General features: G+C 38.7%; 2 protein-coding genes and 1 long non-coding RNA gene across 3 annotated transcripts in view; 1 reads left to right on the forward strand and 2 right to left on the reverse strand.

Moving 5' to 3' along the window:
- LOC139939594 (uncharacterized) overlaps positions 1-275 on the forward strand; it is a 43,204-nt gene extending 42,929 nt beyond the window's left edge. The window contains exon 41 of the mRNA XM_071935612.1: positions 152-275. Within this exon, the coding sequence (XP_071791713.1) occupies positions 152-188 (37 nt within the window). The 3' untranslated portion in view covers positions 189-275. The remainder of the gene's footprint in view (positions 1-151) is intronic.
- A 2,952-nt stretch (positions 276-3,227) lies between these two features.
- Positions 3,228-8,976, reverse strand: LOC139939691 (uncharacterized). Its single transcript, XR_011786342.1, has 4 exons — positions 8,591-8,976; positions 7,947-8,041; positions 7,164-7,236; positions 3,228-6,863 (listed from the first exon to the last, which is right to left on the reverse strand). It is a non-coding gene; the product is annotated as an uncharacterized lncRNA (long non-coding RNA).
- Positions 8,977-16,778: 7,802 nt separating this feature from the next.
- On the reverse strand, positions 16,779-17,129 carry LOC139939595 (uncharacterized). Its single transcript, XM_071935613.1, has one exon. The coding sequence runs from the start codon at positions 17,127-17,129 to the stop codon at positions 16,779-16,781; it is 351 nt and encodes a 116-aa protein (XP_071791714.1).
- Positions 17,130-17,893: the final 764 nt, after the last annotated feature.

Below are 17,893 nucleotides of genomic sequence, written 5' to 3' on the forward strand. Positions count from 1 at the left end.
ATGTTGTATACCGTCAACCTCTCCCTATTATATACTTGTCACCAGAAAGGTTTTATGCTTAAAATTATTTTGAGTAATTACCATTAGTGTCCAATGCCTTTAAAATCTGCAAAACAACTTTTGATTGTTGTTTGTTTTCTTCTTACCACAGTGATAATCAAAACTGCTTGCAAGGGCCAGTGGCTTAACATTGACTGCCCAGCTCCGTCAGCCATCAACATCAGATCAGCAAACTACGGTCGCAAGCCAGACGACAATGTATGCGGTTCATACGCGAGCGGTGCCTGCGTCACTGAGAACTCTCTCAAGGCGGTAAGGGTCAAGTGCCAGGGGGAGAGATGGTGCAAGATCAAAGCCAACAAAGCCTTCTTTGGGGGTTATTGTTCCGGGCCGACCAACTATCTTAGCGTTGGATACACATGTAAGTGACTTTTTTGTTCCCAAATTTAGTCCTAGCTTTTTGTGTTATTCTTAGAACAAGATATTTAAAGTCACTTGTAAATAATTTAACTTGTGAATTTATTTAATATACTTTGTAAAGCGCGCACAGGGATAACGTTTCATTAGGTGCTATATAAATCGAATGTGTTTTATTTTTTATTTATTTATTTATTTTTAATAGATTTTTGACAACTTTATGTTTTCTCATTTTTTAGGTGATTATCCCTCAATGAAGAATAAAATCGTTTGTCAAGGGGAAACCCTGAATCTCGACTGTAGATCTGGTCATCATATTGCGATTGATAATGCTATCTTTGGCCGTGTCCATGGTAACGCCATTTGTCCAAAAGATCCGTTATGGGTGAAAAATGTGAACTGTATTGCCCGTTCTAGCGTTGAGGTAAAGTTCCTTCTCCTTTTTCTTCCCTTATTTTTCTACCAACTAACAATATTAAATACGATCTTTGTCATTTAGTTTTAAACAGTGTACAAAAAAGTAAGTTTCCCTTGTACTTGTAGCATATCACTTTATATTTGAAATAAAAAGTTGCATCCCCTTTGCTGCCGCTTCCCAGGTTTCAAATAACCAAACAAATAAACAACATTTGTTTGATAAACAACAACAAAGCAGCAACAACAAAGCAACAGCAAAGGCAACAGCAACAGTAGCAGCAGCACAGTGTTTTACACTATCAACAGCTCTCCAATGCTCGTTACCAAGTCAGTTTTTAAGTTAATATTTGTTTTGAGTAATTACCAAACGTGTACCTTCCCTTTAAGACATTTTTATATTGTGCATGTTCTAGTGCAATTCAACCATATCGGTTGTCATACTGTTCATTCCTTTGTAATGTTTTTATGAAATAAACCAATAAATATAACTGTTATAGGGAATTGTTCTCTCTTTCTGGTCTCTTTAATAGGTCGTGAAGAGTAAGTGCCAGGGGAAGAGATGGTGCACAGTAGCGGCTAAGCCGGGAGTATTTAGCCACCCATGTCCAGGAACATGGAAATATCTGTCTGTTCGATACACCTGTAAGTCTTCTCATAATTTAATCAAAATTATGCTAATTACATTAACTAACGCCCGTAGGCCAATGAGTTGTGCATTTTTTGTGTTCATTCTACGCGTGTGCTCCAAAATTGTTAAAACATCCTTTAGTGAAAGCTCAAGTACTATGTCAAGTACGACCCATAATTTAATTATGTCACGCACGAAAAAAGACTAGTGCGCATGGCGCCTTGAAATTGAAATTTTGTAATTACTCAAAATAATTGTTAGCATTACAAACTTGCATGTTAACGATCGATGGAGAGCTGTTGATAGTATAAAACATTGTGAGAAACGGCTCCCTCTGAAGTAATGTAGTTTTCGAGAAAGAAGTAATTTTCCACTAAAATATTTGAATTTGATTTCGAGACCTCAGAATTAGATTTTGAGGTCCCGAAATCAAGCATCTGAAAGCACCCAACTTCGTGTGACAAGGGTGGTTTTTTCCCCACTATTATCTCGCAACTTCGACGACCAATCGAGTTCAAGTTTTCACAGGTTTGTTATTTTGTGCATATGTTGAGACACACCAAGTGAGAAGACTGGTCTTTGACAATTACCAAAGTTGTCTAGTGTCTGTAAGTTCACATAGAGTTTATTCTGTCTTTAGTTGAGTATCGAACCGACTCTCACTATACTTATAACATGTTTATGCTAGTCCATGTTGTATTTTTGTTGGTCTGGGCATACCTACCCCAAGCTTTGGCTATTCTGGTTATGCCCACATTTCCAATTCTCCTCTTACTGTTCGTTGTTATGGCTATTTTGATTCTCTTTTTGAATTGAAATAGATGTCTGGAAATGAAAAGGTAAAATAATATGAGGTCAAAATGAGGTTTGCTTCAGAAGGAAGGCCTGAAGGGTTGTTATCTTAGGTACTAATAATCAGGCTTTTGTTGTATCTGTTTCTTTATACAGGTAAACGAAATGTTTCAGGCTCCTCCAGTACGACTCGTTCCTCTGGAAGTAGTTCTTCCCGAAGTGGTTCATCTGGAAGTCGTTCTTCCCGAAGTGGTTCATCTGGAAGTAGTTCTTCCCGAAGTGGTTCATCTGGAAGTCGTTCTTCCCGAAGTGGTTCATATTATGGAACAAGTAAACGACAAGTTTCAGGCTCCTCCAGTAGGATTCGTTCCTCTGGAAGTAGTTCTTAATTCCCGAAGTGGTTCATCTGGAAATTGCTTATACTAAGTTTCCTTCGGCAAGGGTCCGTTTAGTTAAGCATATTTACTTTGGAACTGAAGTTTGGTTTGTAGACCATTGTAATGGTGATAATGCACTGAGTTGTCTTAAAGGAACACGTTGCCTCGGATCGGACGAGTTGGTCTATGAAAAGTGTTTGAAACCGTTTGGTATGAAATGCATATGGTTAGAAAGATGTTTTCAAAGTAGAATATAATGATCCACACAAGTATCACTCAAAATTGCACGGTTTTCATTTTACGTCGCGAATTAACACGGTCGGCCATTTATGGGAGTCAAATTTTTGACTCCCATAAATGGCCGACCGTGTTTGTCGACGAGGTAAAACGAAAACCACGCAATTTCGAGGCACATTTATTTTGTGTAGATCATTGTATTTTACTTTTATAACATCTTTCTAACCATATCGATTTTTTAATGCTTTTCAAAGACCAACTCGACCGGTCCAAGGCAACGTGTTCCTTTAGAGGCACTGGACACCTTTGGTAATTGTCTAAGACCAACATTCTCACTTGGTGTATCCCAAAGTATGCATAAAATAACAAATCTGTGAAAATTTTGACTGAATTTGTCATCGAGTTGCAAGAGAATAATGAAAGAAAAAAACACCGAATGCACAAATTACTTTCAAAAGTTAAATGGACAGAGTTGACTTCTACCTCTATAGCCTTTTCCCAAGAGTAGATGGGGTTTGGGATCAGGCTACCCATGGCTGCAGTCACTGCAACAAATCTACAAGGGTTCCAAAGAGAAGCACTGCCAGCTATAAGAGAGGGATGGAGCTTCCAATCTACCTCAGGACAATGATTTTAGAAGAGCAAAACGATTCAAGATTAACGATAAAGACTTTGAAAAAGGCTTCAGCCATGAAGCATTTCTCAGGCATCTGGAAGAACACAATTCTATGCAACAATGGTGTGGGTTTTTGCTTTCATTATCTTCTTGCAAACACCGATGATCAATTTGGCCCAAACTTTCACAGGTTTTTGTTATACATAATCAAATGATAATACTGGGGTCGATTTCACAAAGAGTTAGGACTAGTCCTAACTTAGGACTAGTCCTAGGAGATATTCAAATTGTATGGATAGTCCTAAGTTAGGACGAATAACTGGTCCTAACTCGATATAAGACTAGTCCTAACTCTTTGTGAAATCCACCCCTGGTCTTAGGACTGGTGGTCTTTGACAATCCGAAAGCATGCACTGTCTATAATTTTACCTACGGTAGTCGACATGGTTCGATTCCTTTTAGTCATGAAGTAATTATTTTCATAGGCCTAATATTTGTAATTGGCCCATAAATACACTCCTGTTGGTAGAGTGTTGTCTTCTTCTCAAAATGGTTAACAATAATGTTTTCATATTGGTGTGGTTTTGCTTTTGTTCTGGTGTTGTACTTAATAACGTATTCTGGTTAGAGGTATTCTGGTTTGACCTTAAATAAATAAAATTGAATGAAATAAAATGAATAATTCCGGTTCAACTATTTATTTTGTACTGAGACGTTATCGACGTTTTTTTTAAGTATAGGCCTAGGCCCAAATAATGGTCATTACTAAAATACAAAATTAATTTCAAGATGAATCATCACCGATTATTATTATGACATTTGAAAGTAGAATGCACGATATAAAATAGTTTTAAAAACAATGTGTTACAGAAGGTTTACAGCAAATCGGTACAAAAATCACAAAATACTTTTAACATGGTTAACATCCGAAGGCCTAAATAAGACCTTTAAAATATTCACATAGTCACAGGTATAAAATGTATAACCTTTACGAAATTGTTAGAAACACAGAACTCCTGGGCATTTGCAAAAGTAACTCGTCTACAATGTGTATCTATAAGGATGGATTCAATGCGTCCTAACGTCTACGGATACAGAACTTCAAGGCAGTGGACACTATTGGTAATTACTCAAAATAATTATTAGCATAAAACCTTACTTGGTAACGAGTAATGGGGAGAGGTTGATAGTTTAAAACAATGTGAGAACAGACTCCCTCTGAAGTGACGTAGTTTTAGAGAAAAGTAATTTTCCACGAATTTGATTTCGAGACCTCAGATTTATAGATTGAGGTTTCGAAATCAAGCATCTGAAAGCACACAACTTCTTGTGACAAGGTTGTTTTTTCTTTCATTATTATCTCGCAACTTCGACGACCAAAGTTGAGCTCAAACTTTCACAGGTTTGTTATTTTATGCATATGTTGAGATACACCAAGTGAGAAGACTGGTCTTTGACAATTACCAATAGTGTCCAAATATAATTTTGTCTTCTTCTTCAAACATTAGAGTATATGTTTCTGAACAATTAAATAATTTGTTGAGTAATTATTTTAAACGATTTATATGTTAAAAAAGTTGTGTGGGGGTGACTCCGCCTACCCCTTTTGTGACGTCAATCGAGGCAGACTTTGCCTCGATCGAACACACGTGCAAGTACATTTAAGTCCTAGTCGTGAGTTTGCACGTTTCGAAAAAGTTTTTTTCTTGCGTTTTTTTTCCGGCAATGTCGACCAGGTGTATTGCTGCTGGATGCAGCAAAACAACTAAAGATGGGGTCAGTTCGCAAAGTGGTCCGGTCCGACGTCTTTTCCAGCGCTGTGCAGCAAACACTTCGAGCCGTCGTGCTTCGAGAATCCGGAATACACTACACATTTTGACATGAAGAGAAACTTTCTTTTCTAAATTATGACGCCATCCCAACAATTTTTCCAGCTAGTGGGGAAGTCAAAGAAGGTATCCGACGTAACGAACCTAAAGGAGCATTTGCCTAACGTGAAAACAAATAAGGTATTGTTTCAAATTTGAGGGCATGTTTTTTAGCTTGCGCCAAGCGTCACACTGCATGCGATTCATTGCGCCTCGATTGACGTCACGAACAGCGCCCTCTCGGGTCGGGCTTTTTCCAAATTTGTAAATAACATGGAAACTAATTTTGTTTAACATTAGTTAATTGTTTATTCATATTCCACTCATCAACACACATATTTTAGTGACAAAAGCTTTATTTTGACAAAATACCACTTCCAAGCTTTTGGTGAAATCACGGTGGAATCGACGGCATCAATCGTGTTAACTTTAACAGCGAACTAACAGTCCACAATAAGCCGCAGGGGAGTTTTTACCCATTGAATGTCTCTAGATGAATTAAACTTTTCTGATACAAGTTTTGGATTGTTGTAAGAATTTGAGTTTTATAAATAACCGCAATACTTCACAGTTAACAGTTTCTCAAACATGGTTTGTACTATCCAAAGCTGCTGTACTTCTAACCACGTACGTCACTTGCCATTAATTTTCAGAGTCGGAGTAATTACTAAACAATATTTAACACAGACCCTTTAAAGGCAGTGGACACTAATGGTAATTACTCAAAATAATTATTAGCACGAAACCTTCCTTGGTAACGAGTAATGGGGAGAGGTTGATAGTATAAAACATTGGGAGAAACGGCTCCCTCTGAAGTGCCATAGTTTTCGAGAAAGAAGTAACTTTCCACGAATTTGATTTCAAGACCTCAAGTTTAGAACTTGAGGTCTCGAAATCAACCATCTAAACGCACACAACTTCGCGTGACACGGTTTTTATTCTTTCATTATTATCTCGCAAGTTCGATGACCGATTGAGCTCAAATTTTCACAGGTTTGTTATTTTATGCATATGTTGAGATACACAAACTGTGAAGGCTAGTCTTTGACAATTACAAATAGTGTCCACTGCCTTTAAAAGTGGACATTCAATGTTTCTGCAACAATAAAGGGAGCATAATCAAATAATTACGCCTTAACGTTTTCCATATTATTGTACCAAGCTGTCTCGAAAAAAACATGTATAACCGAAGAACAACAAAGTATAAGTTGCAGGCAACCACGGTACGTCCATGTAATGGCTTCACAAGGTTCGGAAATCGTAACACCCGTCGCCAGGAAAGAAAAAATGAAACCCGGAACCCCTAATGCCAATGACCTTTTGTCGTAAAAAGCGTTAATACCAACAAAAAGCGCAAGAAGAAATATTTCTATGTGTTCTATATTCTCTGATGTTCTGTTTGCACCTCGGCATCCCAGTGCCAGTACGTCGTGTGGTGCAAAAAACACTGATATTGCGCCGAGGAATAAGGCAAAGATGCTCCACCATCGCATGATTGTAGTTGACGTTTCCTGCAGTAAAAACAAGTGGAACACTTTCTTGATTTACTTTGAAACGCAGATTGGTTCTGCTTTATACGATGAATGGGCCAACATAAATTAAAACTGTTATTTTGTCTGGATAAAAAAAAAATACATATATATATATATTTTCTCTTTTACAATTCCATTCAACAAAGCTTTGCAATGACATTATGTTAAGACATAATGGAGAACGTAATGATTACGTAGTCCTGCAAGATGAGCACGATACCAGTTTGTTGCTAAAATGGAATTCAATTCGAGGAATGATCAAATAGTATAAACTCTTACTGTGCACTCTGCTGAAGCCTATCAGTTGGGTAGAAGGTACACGCGATGTTACCTCTGTATAGTGATATGTATACTGTAGACAAAAATGTTCAAAATTGTTATCAAATCCCTAACTAACAGTTTGAGTGTAAAAACGACCAGACTGTACGTGTGGCAAGAGTCCCATTGTTTAAAATTCAAAGTCCACACGAGTCGGTGTCATAGGTTTACACCATCTGTGCTGTTAAAGATGTTATACCTGTTCAGGATATAAAACGCTATTTAATTTCAATCAGAGAGCTTACTGATTATGGATTTCTGAGAACAAATTTTAACTTGGACTTAGGTAATTTTCGAGAAACATTTCCAGAAAACTGTTTCTGAAAACCTAAACAATTTTGTTGTAATGTCGGTGAAGCTAATCGAAGTTGCTTTAGTATTGTTTGAATCTAAATTGTGTAGTTCTTTACTCTTCATACGCAAACAAGAAAAGGGAAATACCCTAAATCGATTGTGAAATACAACTGCAGTGGTTTTTGACCCGAGCTCAAATAATAATTATGAAGAAGTCGACAAAATGTTTGATTACAGGATTTCACAAAGGCATCAAACTCCTATCCCAGGACAAATTCAATAATTCAACTATAGTACCAGCGTGATTGGCGATTTTGGCTATTTTAATGTGTTATATGTTTTTTCAAAGAGTAAATCTTGCTGATATTTTGTGTATTTTCACGGCCATTGTGAGTGCCACATACTTAGAAAAATGTGCTTTGGTTATAGTTAATTGTGAAAAACTCTTACCAGAAAATTCTTATCCAATGTGGACGGCTACAACTGCTTTCTGTATTACGGCATACAAGAACAGCGAAATACCCTGAATTGACAAGCAATGCCGCCTGTAAAGAAAAGGGAAATACCCGGAAATGACGTAATGCGCCACTGCAATAAGCCATATTGAAATAATGGTGGGCACACAGCAAAATGACACTATTACTAATTATGTTTTGGTATCTGTCTGTATAGACACTAAAACCAAACAGCACAGTGTCCACCATAACTATAAAAAATCATGACTTTTGAGCGATCAGAAATATGTTAGATGAAATCTGAATGATTAAGGCTAAACTTAACTCCATGGAAAAACAGATACTTAATTTCATTTAAAGTATGGCACCATCCCTTTGACAGTATAGGAAACAAAGGGTGCGCGCAATTTATTGTGCGGTTTTAGTTTTTAATTTTTTATTTGATAGCATTTTCGATGATTAAAGTTTGCTGATGTTCTGTCTATTTTGACTGTCATATAAACTTAATTAAATGAATGTGCGAAATAAATATTTTTTCTCAGAACTGAGAAGTATCCCGAATTCCGATAAATCTACTCCGCGGACCGCGGTAGTAGAATAGAATGCCTCAAAGCCTAGATATGAAATAAATATTCTTACCAAATTGGTTCACTTTCAGCATTAAATGTGGCGACCGTCAATGAATGTCCACAAGGTAGACTACGAGACGAATTGGAGTGCCGCTTTCGTCACAATGCCCTTATGAGCGTCACTGGCGGGAAATTCGTTGATGAGAAATACATCGACATTTGGTAAACTTAACCAAATCCGTTGAGCATTATTGTGCAAATGTTTTTGATATGATATGAAAGTTCAGCTACGTCAAACATTGTGTGACCTAATACAGAGCTCAAACAACCTTGTGGTTAATTATTAATATCTGAAGGAAAAAAAAGTTGCATATACTTAAAGCCATTGGACACTTTCGGAACAAGAAAAAAGTATCACAGATTTGCAAATAACTAACAGGGTTTACAGAAGGTAATGGTGAAAGACTTCCCTTAAAATATTATTCCATGAAATGCTTTACTTTGTGAGAAAACATTAAAACAATTAATTACCAATTCTCGATATATCAAGAATTACGGATTTATTTTAAACACATGTCATGACACGACGAAACTTGCGGAAACAAGGGTGTGTTTTCCCGTTATTTTCTCCCAACCCCGATGACCGATTGAGCCTAAATTTTCACAGGTTTGTTATTTTATATATTAGTTGTGATACACGAAGTGTGGGCGTTTGGACAATGCTGTTTACCGGAAGTGTCCAATGGCTTTAAACAAAAACTGGACACTTTTGGTAATTTTCAAAGACCATCACTTGGTGTATCTCAACAAATAACAAGCATGTGAAAATTTGAGCTCAATTGGTCGTCGAAGTTGCGAGATAATAATGAAAGAAAAACACCCTTGTCACACGAAATTGTGTGCTTTTCAGGATGCTTGATTTCGAGACCTCAAATTCTAATTCTGAGGCTCTCTGAATTCTGAGGTGATCCCTCTCCTGCCGCTTCCCATGTTGTGTCGTAAATTTAGGAGTGGTTCAAATTCCGCTCTAGTAAACTGTCTTTGCTCAGCCCCAAATGTACAGTTTGGCATGTCAGTGTCTCTTATTTCAGTTATTTTGTCTTTGTTCAACGGACCCCAAATTATTTAAATTTACCCAGTCAGTTTCTGTTCTTTTGTGGTTTATTATTCGACATCTGAAATCAAAAGTGATCCCATGGCTGTCGCTACATTAGTTTTTTCTTTAAAACTTCTTTAATTTCCCCAGTGTGGGATAATAAAGTCAACTTTTTTTATCTTATCTTATCTTTGTTCAACCCCCAAAATATCAGAGCGGTCTGAACTAACATGTACAATGTACATCTACATGGTTTACGTGCATGAATGCATTGTAAACTGCGTTCTTGTACACTTGACGAAAGGTCAAAACATGCTGTTTTGTAATGCTAAACATTCCTTTCCATATGCCTACCGAACGTTATAAAGTATGATGTTGCATCTAGCTCCGATCAGTAAAATGAAGAACACGGTCATCGTGTCACAAAATTACTTGTCCTATAACGATTATTTCCATTATTTCAAGACATGCCCATGCACAAAAGTACAGAATCACAGACAAAGAAAAACATTATTATTCAAACGAACAAAGAACAAGAAATAGGATTCACTTTCGTTTTTATTAGTGATTGATTAACAACATTTTGAAATTCTGCCTGTCGTTAACGGTTCTTGCGCATCTATTTAAAGCTCTAATTTGTATCTTTCTGTAGAAAGATGTTCTAACTATTAGTAACAACAGCGTAGTTTGTGTTGGATTGTGCAGGCAAACGAAAAGTAGCAACAATTTGTTGTGATTTGTGACAATTAAATGTATATGATATTATTCTACTCATGCTACTTTGGTATTACTAAACATCAATAATTTCCATTGGAATAACAGATCAATAAATGAATACAGCAATTTAAATACTTCTAAGACATGCAATTTTTCTTAAAGACACTGGACACCTTTGGTAATATTGTCAAAGCAGTTATATCCTCACTTGATGTATCCCAACCCAATGCATAAAATAACAAATCTGTGAAAATCTGGACTCAACTTGTCATCGATTGGTGAAAGAAAAAACACCACTGTTGCATGTGTGCTTTCAGATGGCTGAAGTCTTTCTCAGATTCCAATGTTATATCATTAATTTTGTCACAATTTTGTATACATATCATCTGCAGCGCTCTAACAGTTGCCAGTTGCCAAGTAAGTTTCTATGCATAAGATTCCTGATTTGTTTTGAGCCTACTAAAAGTACCCAGACCCTTTAATATGACACTTTAACAACCATTAGTTAATTTATTTATTCAAGTAGTTTTTTTAATTTCTTTCTGTTTCTTTTTTTAAAGTTATTGGAAAGTATTATCTGTAGAATGGACTGGCAATTCAGTCGATAACTAGCATGTGTATCCCTCAAGGAACTGTGAAATAAGTGACCAAAAGAGGGACATAATTAACCCCATCCCTGACTGTGTTCCTGTGTGGCAGGAGATTCTGTGTCCCCACCACCCCCCCCCCCCCACCCCCACCCCCATTTTATGGCAAACTGTCTACAAACTACATTTTGTGATAGCGCCCTCTTTTGAATCAATCATCTTCCTTCTCATAATAGGGAACAGAATCTCCAGTGGACAAAATTCCCCTGGCAACGGCCAACCAGAATACAAAACTAGCAACAGGTGTGCTTTAAAACGCAGACTGAATAACAGAATTACAATTTATCTGATAAGAATGTCCACGTATGGTTCTTAATGTTGATAGCCAGGGGCCAATTTCATAGAGTCGCTTAAGCAAAAAATTTGCTTAAGCACGAAAATAGCTCGCTTGTTTTACACATGTTACTGGCCAAAATTCATGCCATATACATTGCTTTTGACTAGTATTTAGCTGTTGTTTACTTAGCATAACAATTGAGTGGAGTCTTGGCCGGTAACCTGATTTTACTAAGCAAGGATTTTTTCGCTTAAGCAAAACTTTGTGCTTAAGCAGCTCTATGAAATTTGGCCCCAGTTCAGGTTAAGTGTTGTTGAAGTAGCAATTTCTCGTGAGATCAAACAAGTTGATATGTATTATAATTTAATAGCACATCTGTTCCACACGTTACGATGAATCCATGCACTGTTGAGATGTAGGTGTATGAAAGACTCTACCTGCCGAACAGATACCCGGAGACAGCTCCGATACCTGCTGTAACAGCATAACCAGCCGCGCCAATCCCAGCTGCACCCACGGATTGAAGGGCTGCAACAAGCCCCCCTGCTGCAACACCACCACCATTAGCGACAGCTGCAGCTGACATCATACCTGCTGCAGTCGAGCCTGCGACGATTCCTGCTTTTGTAAAGCCTATTGCAGCAGGGCCATACGTGATGATGCCTGCCCCTGCAGCTGTTACTGCTGTTGCTATTGCTGCTGCTGCGATGATAACCATGGTGAACTGCAGTGGGGGAAACGACATAAAATAGGTTACTCCCATGATCTCTTTATACTATATAGATAAATATATAATGCGGATAATAAGATAATAAGTGGCAACCGCAACTTACTAAGAGGCGGTCGCAACTTACTAAGTGGCGGCCGCAACTTACTAAGTGGCGGCCGCAAGATAAAAAGTGGCGGTCGCAAGATAATTGCGGCCGCAAGATAATAAGTTGCCCCTGCAAGATAATAAGTTGCAGACATAATATAATAAGTGGCAGCCGCAAGATACTAAGTGGCGGCCACAACTTGGTAAGTTTCGGCCGCAAGATAATAAGTGGCGGCCGCAATATAATAAGTGGCGGCCGCAAGATAATAAGTGGCAGTGCTGTGAAAACATCTCATTCAGTGAAACATATTATAAAATGTACTTGTCAAGTAGCACCAACGGGGCTTCATACAGAGCTGCTTAAATTAAGCACAAAACACCTTAGCACAGCAAAATGTTGTTTACCAGAAAGAGGTTGGTTGTAATAAGCAGATTCATCAGAGAGGGTTTTGAAACGAGAAAGGGGAACAGTGCAGTGGGTGATTACTAATCGAATTGCACCAAAAATAATTGGGTTGTAAAAAAAAATGCCTTTTCTCCGGCCCTATATTATATAAACACGGACTCCTTTCGTGCAAACGAAAGGAGTCCGTGATTTAGATTTCTAGGTTGTTTTCAAAAGGGCACGGCAATTTCCCCTAAAACGAAGGGCACATGATGACAATTTGAATTAGTATTGACGGTTTTTTGATAAGGGCACCCACAGCGATTGCTGTGGTGAATTGCTGTGGTGCCGTGGCTGTTTCGAGACCTCCGCTATTTACTGCACACTAGACATGCTAGACTGAGAATGGAAATTCCCTCAAGTGATGTGCAATAACGCTGCAATGGTTTTATAAACGAGCACAATATTGCTGTAGATGAAATCTGTGAGGAAACAAAATCCTTTCAAATGGCACCATGCTGCCATTGTCGTTTGTTCAGGAAACGATGATGCACTATAATCGTGCATTTAATTTTAAAAACAACCAACAAAACACCATGATGACTATAATCTTGTTGTTGTCTATTTTGACAGCCATTAGAAAGAGTTAGGCATATGACTGTCACAGTAGTTTGTGTTCATTGTGCTTAATAGTTTAGGTTAAAGAGTAAAATATGTTGATTACTGTGTACGGAATGATTTAATTCTTACCAATATAGGTGCACTTGACTTCTGTGTCAGCAGAAGAAACCAACCCCGCTTATTATGAGTCCAAAGCTAAGATCGTATTATAGCGCCGTCCGTAGATAACTTCGCGGAGTGTCCAAAGCGTAATTTTTACACTGAGCACTACATGACACTTCCGTCACAATGCATGTCCTCATGAAATTATGCAAACTACATTGGCGCATGCGTACATACCATGTTGGTTGGCAAGGACATAATGTGCTATGTGCAATTTACATAATATCATTGTAACCAACTATAGCTGACTTGGAGTACCCAGTCTTGTTTACGTAGTTATTTTAATTCACCGAATTGCATTCCTTTTAGCAACTTCAATTTATAAAGAATACTTGCAGTTCGCTGATGAGAGGCGTTAATTGTTATGGCGCGGAGCTATCCTGATTGGCAGGCGCTTGGCTCAACAAGCCATCGCCAGAAAACTATTGTTTTGTGTTGCTCTGCATTCCTCAACCTGTTCCGCAAGATAGCTAAATAAATATTTTGACTAACTGCGGGCATGATATGCTTAGGGACCTCTCGCACGAGAACGGGACTTGAATCAAGTCTATTCCTGCACAAGAAGCGACAGCAGCTAGACGTGTTTTGAGTATTCGTTTATTCCGTTATTTTGGTTAACAATGTTGAGGTGAATTAAGTGGTATGATCCGTCATCGAATTAATGACAAATAGCTCCATGCCACAGCCCGACGTAACCTGCTAGCATCATTCCATTGAAGTGTTTACTGGTATATCCATTTTTGATGTCTCCCAAGTCTAACCCTCTGGCAATAGTTAAACCCGTCCTTGCAACTTGTTGAGTGCGAATGGAACAACCATGCCCCATTATTTTTGCGGTAGCCTTTTTTAATGGCTTATATACCTTATTCTTACAGCTTTCATACCTTCTAGCCTTTAATCCTATAGTTTCGCTTTGTTTTCCCAACAAACATCCGGAACGCTTCTTCTGTAGAACAGTTTAAAGAACTTTTAAAAACACATCTGTTTAATCGTTCCATCTAATGTGTTTTTGATTCTAGTCATTTTCTCTTTTGGGTTTTTGGTTGCATTATCCCTAGCGCTTTGCATCCTTTGGAAAAGGCGCTTTATAAATTCGGTATTATTATTATTATTAGTGCAAAATGTTTTTAAAAAGTTGGATTTTGGGTAACATTATTTTCTTTTTGTAGGGACAGAGTTTGCTATCACACACCAGTTGTTTTGGTCCCGAGGCTTCAGTAAACCTTTCAGAGTTTATGTGTACCATGCTAGACAAGTTTGAGAGCATCAACAATTAGTTTTACACATGTTAAGCAGTATACAGTCATGGACTGCACGATCATGCGTTGGTGTGAATAATTGGCATACTGTACGGCCACAGATTTTAGTGTAGAATTCACATGGTGCAAACAGCGATTGACATTTAATTCAATCAACATTTCTGCATGGATTGCCACAGTGCTACCTTTGTTATCAGAAATGTGTTTATAAAAACATTGGTGAGACGTGAACATGAGTCAAAATCAACACTTGTTTTGATTGCACTGTTTCTTTATTTCGTAAATTCTAAATGATATATTGTACCTCTGTCTACACAATTATTAGTAACGACAAATTTGTCCAAACCAAGCCCTAATATCATGGATAATCTACGAATAGTACTTTATTATATTATAATCCACAAGGGAAACTAACTGGGTGTTGGTATAGCGCCGGCACACGTTAATCCGGAGGTCGTTGGTTCGAGTCCCAACTATATATAGTCGATTTTTCTGTGTTCAACCCCAACAAATAATTATTGCTACAAATGATTTCACGGTTTGGTACAAACGAGATAATGTACCGGGTTTAGGGTCTCGGAGCTGAGAAGAACCGGACATTATTTTTACACCATGTTTTCTGTTCTGTTTTCGTCGCCAGTTGATGCATTACTATTTGTTGTATTAAGCTAGTTCGGTTTGTTGCTAGGCCCGTTTTGACTGAATGTGTTGGAAGTGTTTCTTGTGTTAAACTATTCCGACCTTTTATAGGCACTGGACGTGTGGTATTGTCAAAGACCAGTATTCTCACTTGGTGTTTCCCACGGCAAATGCATAAAATAACAAACTTGTGAATTTTTGTGTTCAATTGCCATCGAAGTTGCAAGAGAACAATGAAAGAAAAATGCCCTTGTTGCACACATGTTTGTGCTTTCATGTGTGTAATAAAAGGCTTCAGCTGAAGCATTTTATTATTTGTGAGAAATTACCTTCTCAAAACCTACATTACTTTAGAGCATAGAGGAAGGTTTTTTTTTTTTAGAGGGAGCCGTTTCTCACAATGTTGTATACTAGTCTTAAAAATATTTGCACTGCTTACCAGTCGTCAATGTGTTCAATTTCTATGGGGTTTCGAAGTTAATGGTGACTGTTTAGGTCGAATGACTCACCCCAAGTTAATTCTGCTGGTAACAGTGTTTTCCGGTTATGTTCCATTAGGGACCTTAACAAGTTTCGTGATTATTTGATCATACCGTTAATGAGAGTTTACCATGGTACAGTTGCTGACTGTGCGACAGCTCATGATCAGTGTAAAGTTAAACGATTGAAAGCCACATGGCTATCTACCATAAAGTAAACAAAATAGATAAAGTTGTTTAGGGGGTGACTCCGCCTACCCCTTTTGTGACGTCAATCGTTGCAGACTTTGCCTCGATCGAACATCGAACACACGTACGTGCAAGTACATGAACGTCCTAGTCGTGAGTTTGTACGTTTCGAAAAAAGGTTTTTTCTTGCATTTTTTCCGGCAATGTCGACTAGGTGTATTGCTGCTGGATCCAGCAAATGGGGTCAGTTTGCAAAGTGGTCCGGTCCGACATATTTTCCTGTGCTGTGCAGCAAACACTTCGAGCCGTCGAGCTTCGAGAATCCGGAATACACCACACATTTTGACATGAACAGAAAAGTTCTTTTCTGAAACATGACGCCTTCCCAACAAGTTAATGGGAAGTCGAAAAAGGTACCTGAAAGACGTGACGAACCTAAAGGAGCATTTGCCTATCGTGGAAAAAATCGGGCTTTGTTTCAACTTTGAGGGCATGTTTTTAGCTTGCGCGTCTAGCCGCTGTCGCTTCTTGTGCAGGAATAGACTTGATTAAAGTCCCGTTCTCGTGCGAGAGGTCCCTAAGCATATCATGCCCGCAGTCAAAATTTACCTATCGTGCGGAACAGGTTGAGGAATGCAGAGCAACACAAAACAATAGTTTTCTGGCGATGGCTTGTTGAGCCAAGCGCCTGCCAATCATACATAGGGCATTTATATTGCGCCACTACGTCAAGAACGCAGCGCATATAGATAGGATATAGAGAATGTTTGATACACTTCTTAAATGTTCGAAGAGAGTCGGATTTCCTGATTGAGGGGGAGAGTGCATTCCAGGTGTGTGGAGCAAAATGTGAGAATGTGCGACTTGAGGCCGACTTAAGAAGCTTGATTGAGTTAGGTTCCATGAGGCGAGTAGTGTCGGATGCTGAGCGTAGACTTGAGCGCCCAGGCCGATGGAGAGACGGGCAAGAGGATTAATAGCCAGGAGCTGTGTTGTTGAGGCATTTATACACATAAACCAAGATCTTGAAGGTTATCCTCTCCCTAATCGGCAGCCAGTGAAGATCTTGTAAGTATGGTGTTGCGTGGTCATGCTTTTGGGCACGACAGACAAGTTTAGCAGCCCAGTTTTGTAGCCGTTGGAGTCGCTGTATGTCTGTTGAGTTGGACCCAAACAGCAAGGCATTACCATAGTCAAGCCTGGTAAGAATCAGAGCACGGACAACAAGATGACAAGTGTCCTTATCGAGGAATCTTCTGATTCTAGAGATATTGCGCATCTGGTAGTTGAGACCTTTGCACAGGGATGTTACTTGAGCATTCATACTCAAGGAAGTGTCAAACACAATACCGAGATTGCGCACACTCTCAGAGGGCTGGATGATCTTGGTACCGATACGGAGAGTCACTGCAGGCAGGAGGTGCAAGGTGATCAGAGATTACCACAAGGAACTAGGTCTTCTCCTCGTTGAGCTTGAGCCTGTTGACAATCATCCAAGACATGATCTCATCAATGCATGTCGACATCTGTGAGAGTGCAGATATCATGGAATTGTGGTTGCCGGGGTCGAAAGAAGAATACACTTGTATATCATCTGCGTAGATGTGAAACTGAAGGTTGTACTTACGCAGGATGTTGCCAATTGGAGTGGTGTAGATGTTGAACTGTTGGGGGCCCACTATCGATCCTTGTGGTATGCCATATTTCAAGTCAAGACGTTGAGAAAACGAGCCATCAATACATACACTGGTTGTTCTTCCAGAAAGGTAGGACCCAATCCATTTGAGCACATTACCATCCAATCCCATTTCATCCGCGAGCCTGTTTAGCAAGATGCGGTGGTTAACGGTGTCAAATGCCGCACTGAGGTCTAACAGGGCCAAAAAAACACCTTTGCGCCTAGAAACAAGTTCCATGATGTCATTTTTGACTTTCAGCAATGCAGACTCGGTGGAATGTGCAGACCTATATGCTGATTGTAATGGCTCTCCGAGGTTGTTAACAGTCAAGTATCTAGCAATGTTGTCAACGGCATGTTTCTCAATGATTTTAGACAGGTAAGTGATGTTGGATACTGGCCGATAGTTC

Source organism: Asterias amurensis, chromosome 7 (assembly GCF_032118995.1).
Source record: "Asterias amurensis chromosome 7, ASM3211899v1".
Classification (NCBI taxonomy): domain Eukaryota; kingdom Metazoa; phylum Echinodermata; class Asteroidea; order Forcipulatida; family Asteriidae; genus Asterias; species Asterias amurensis.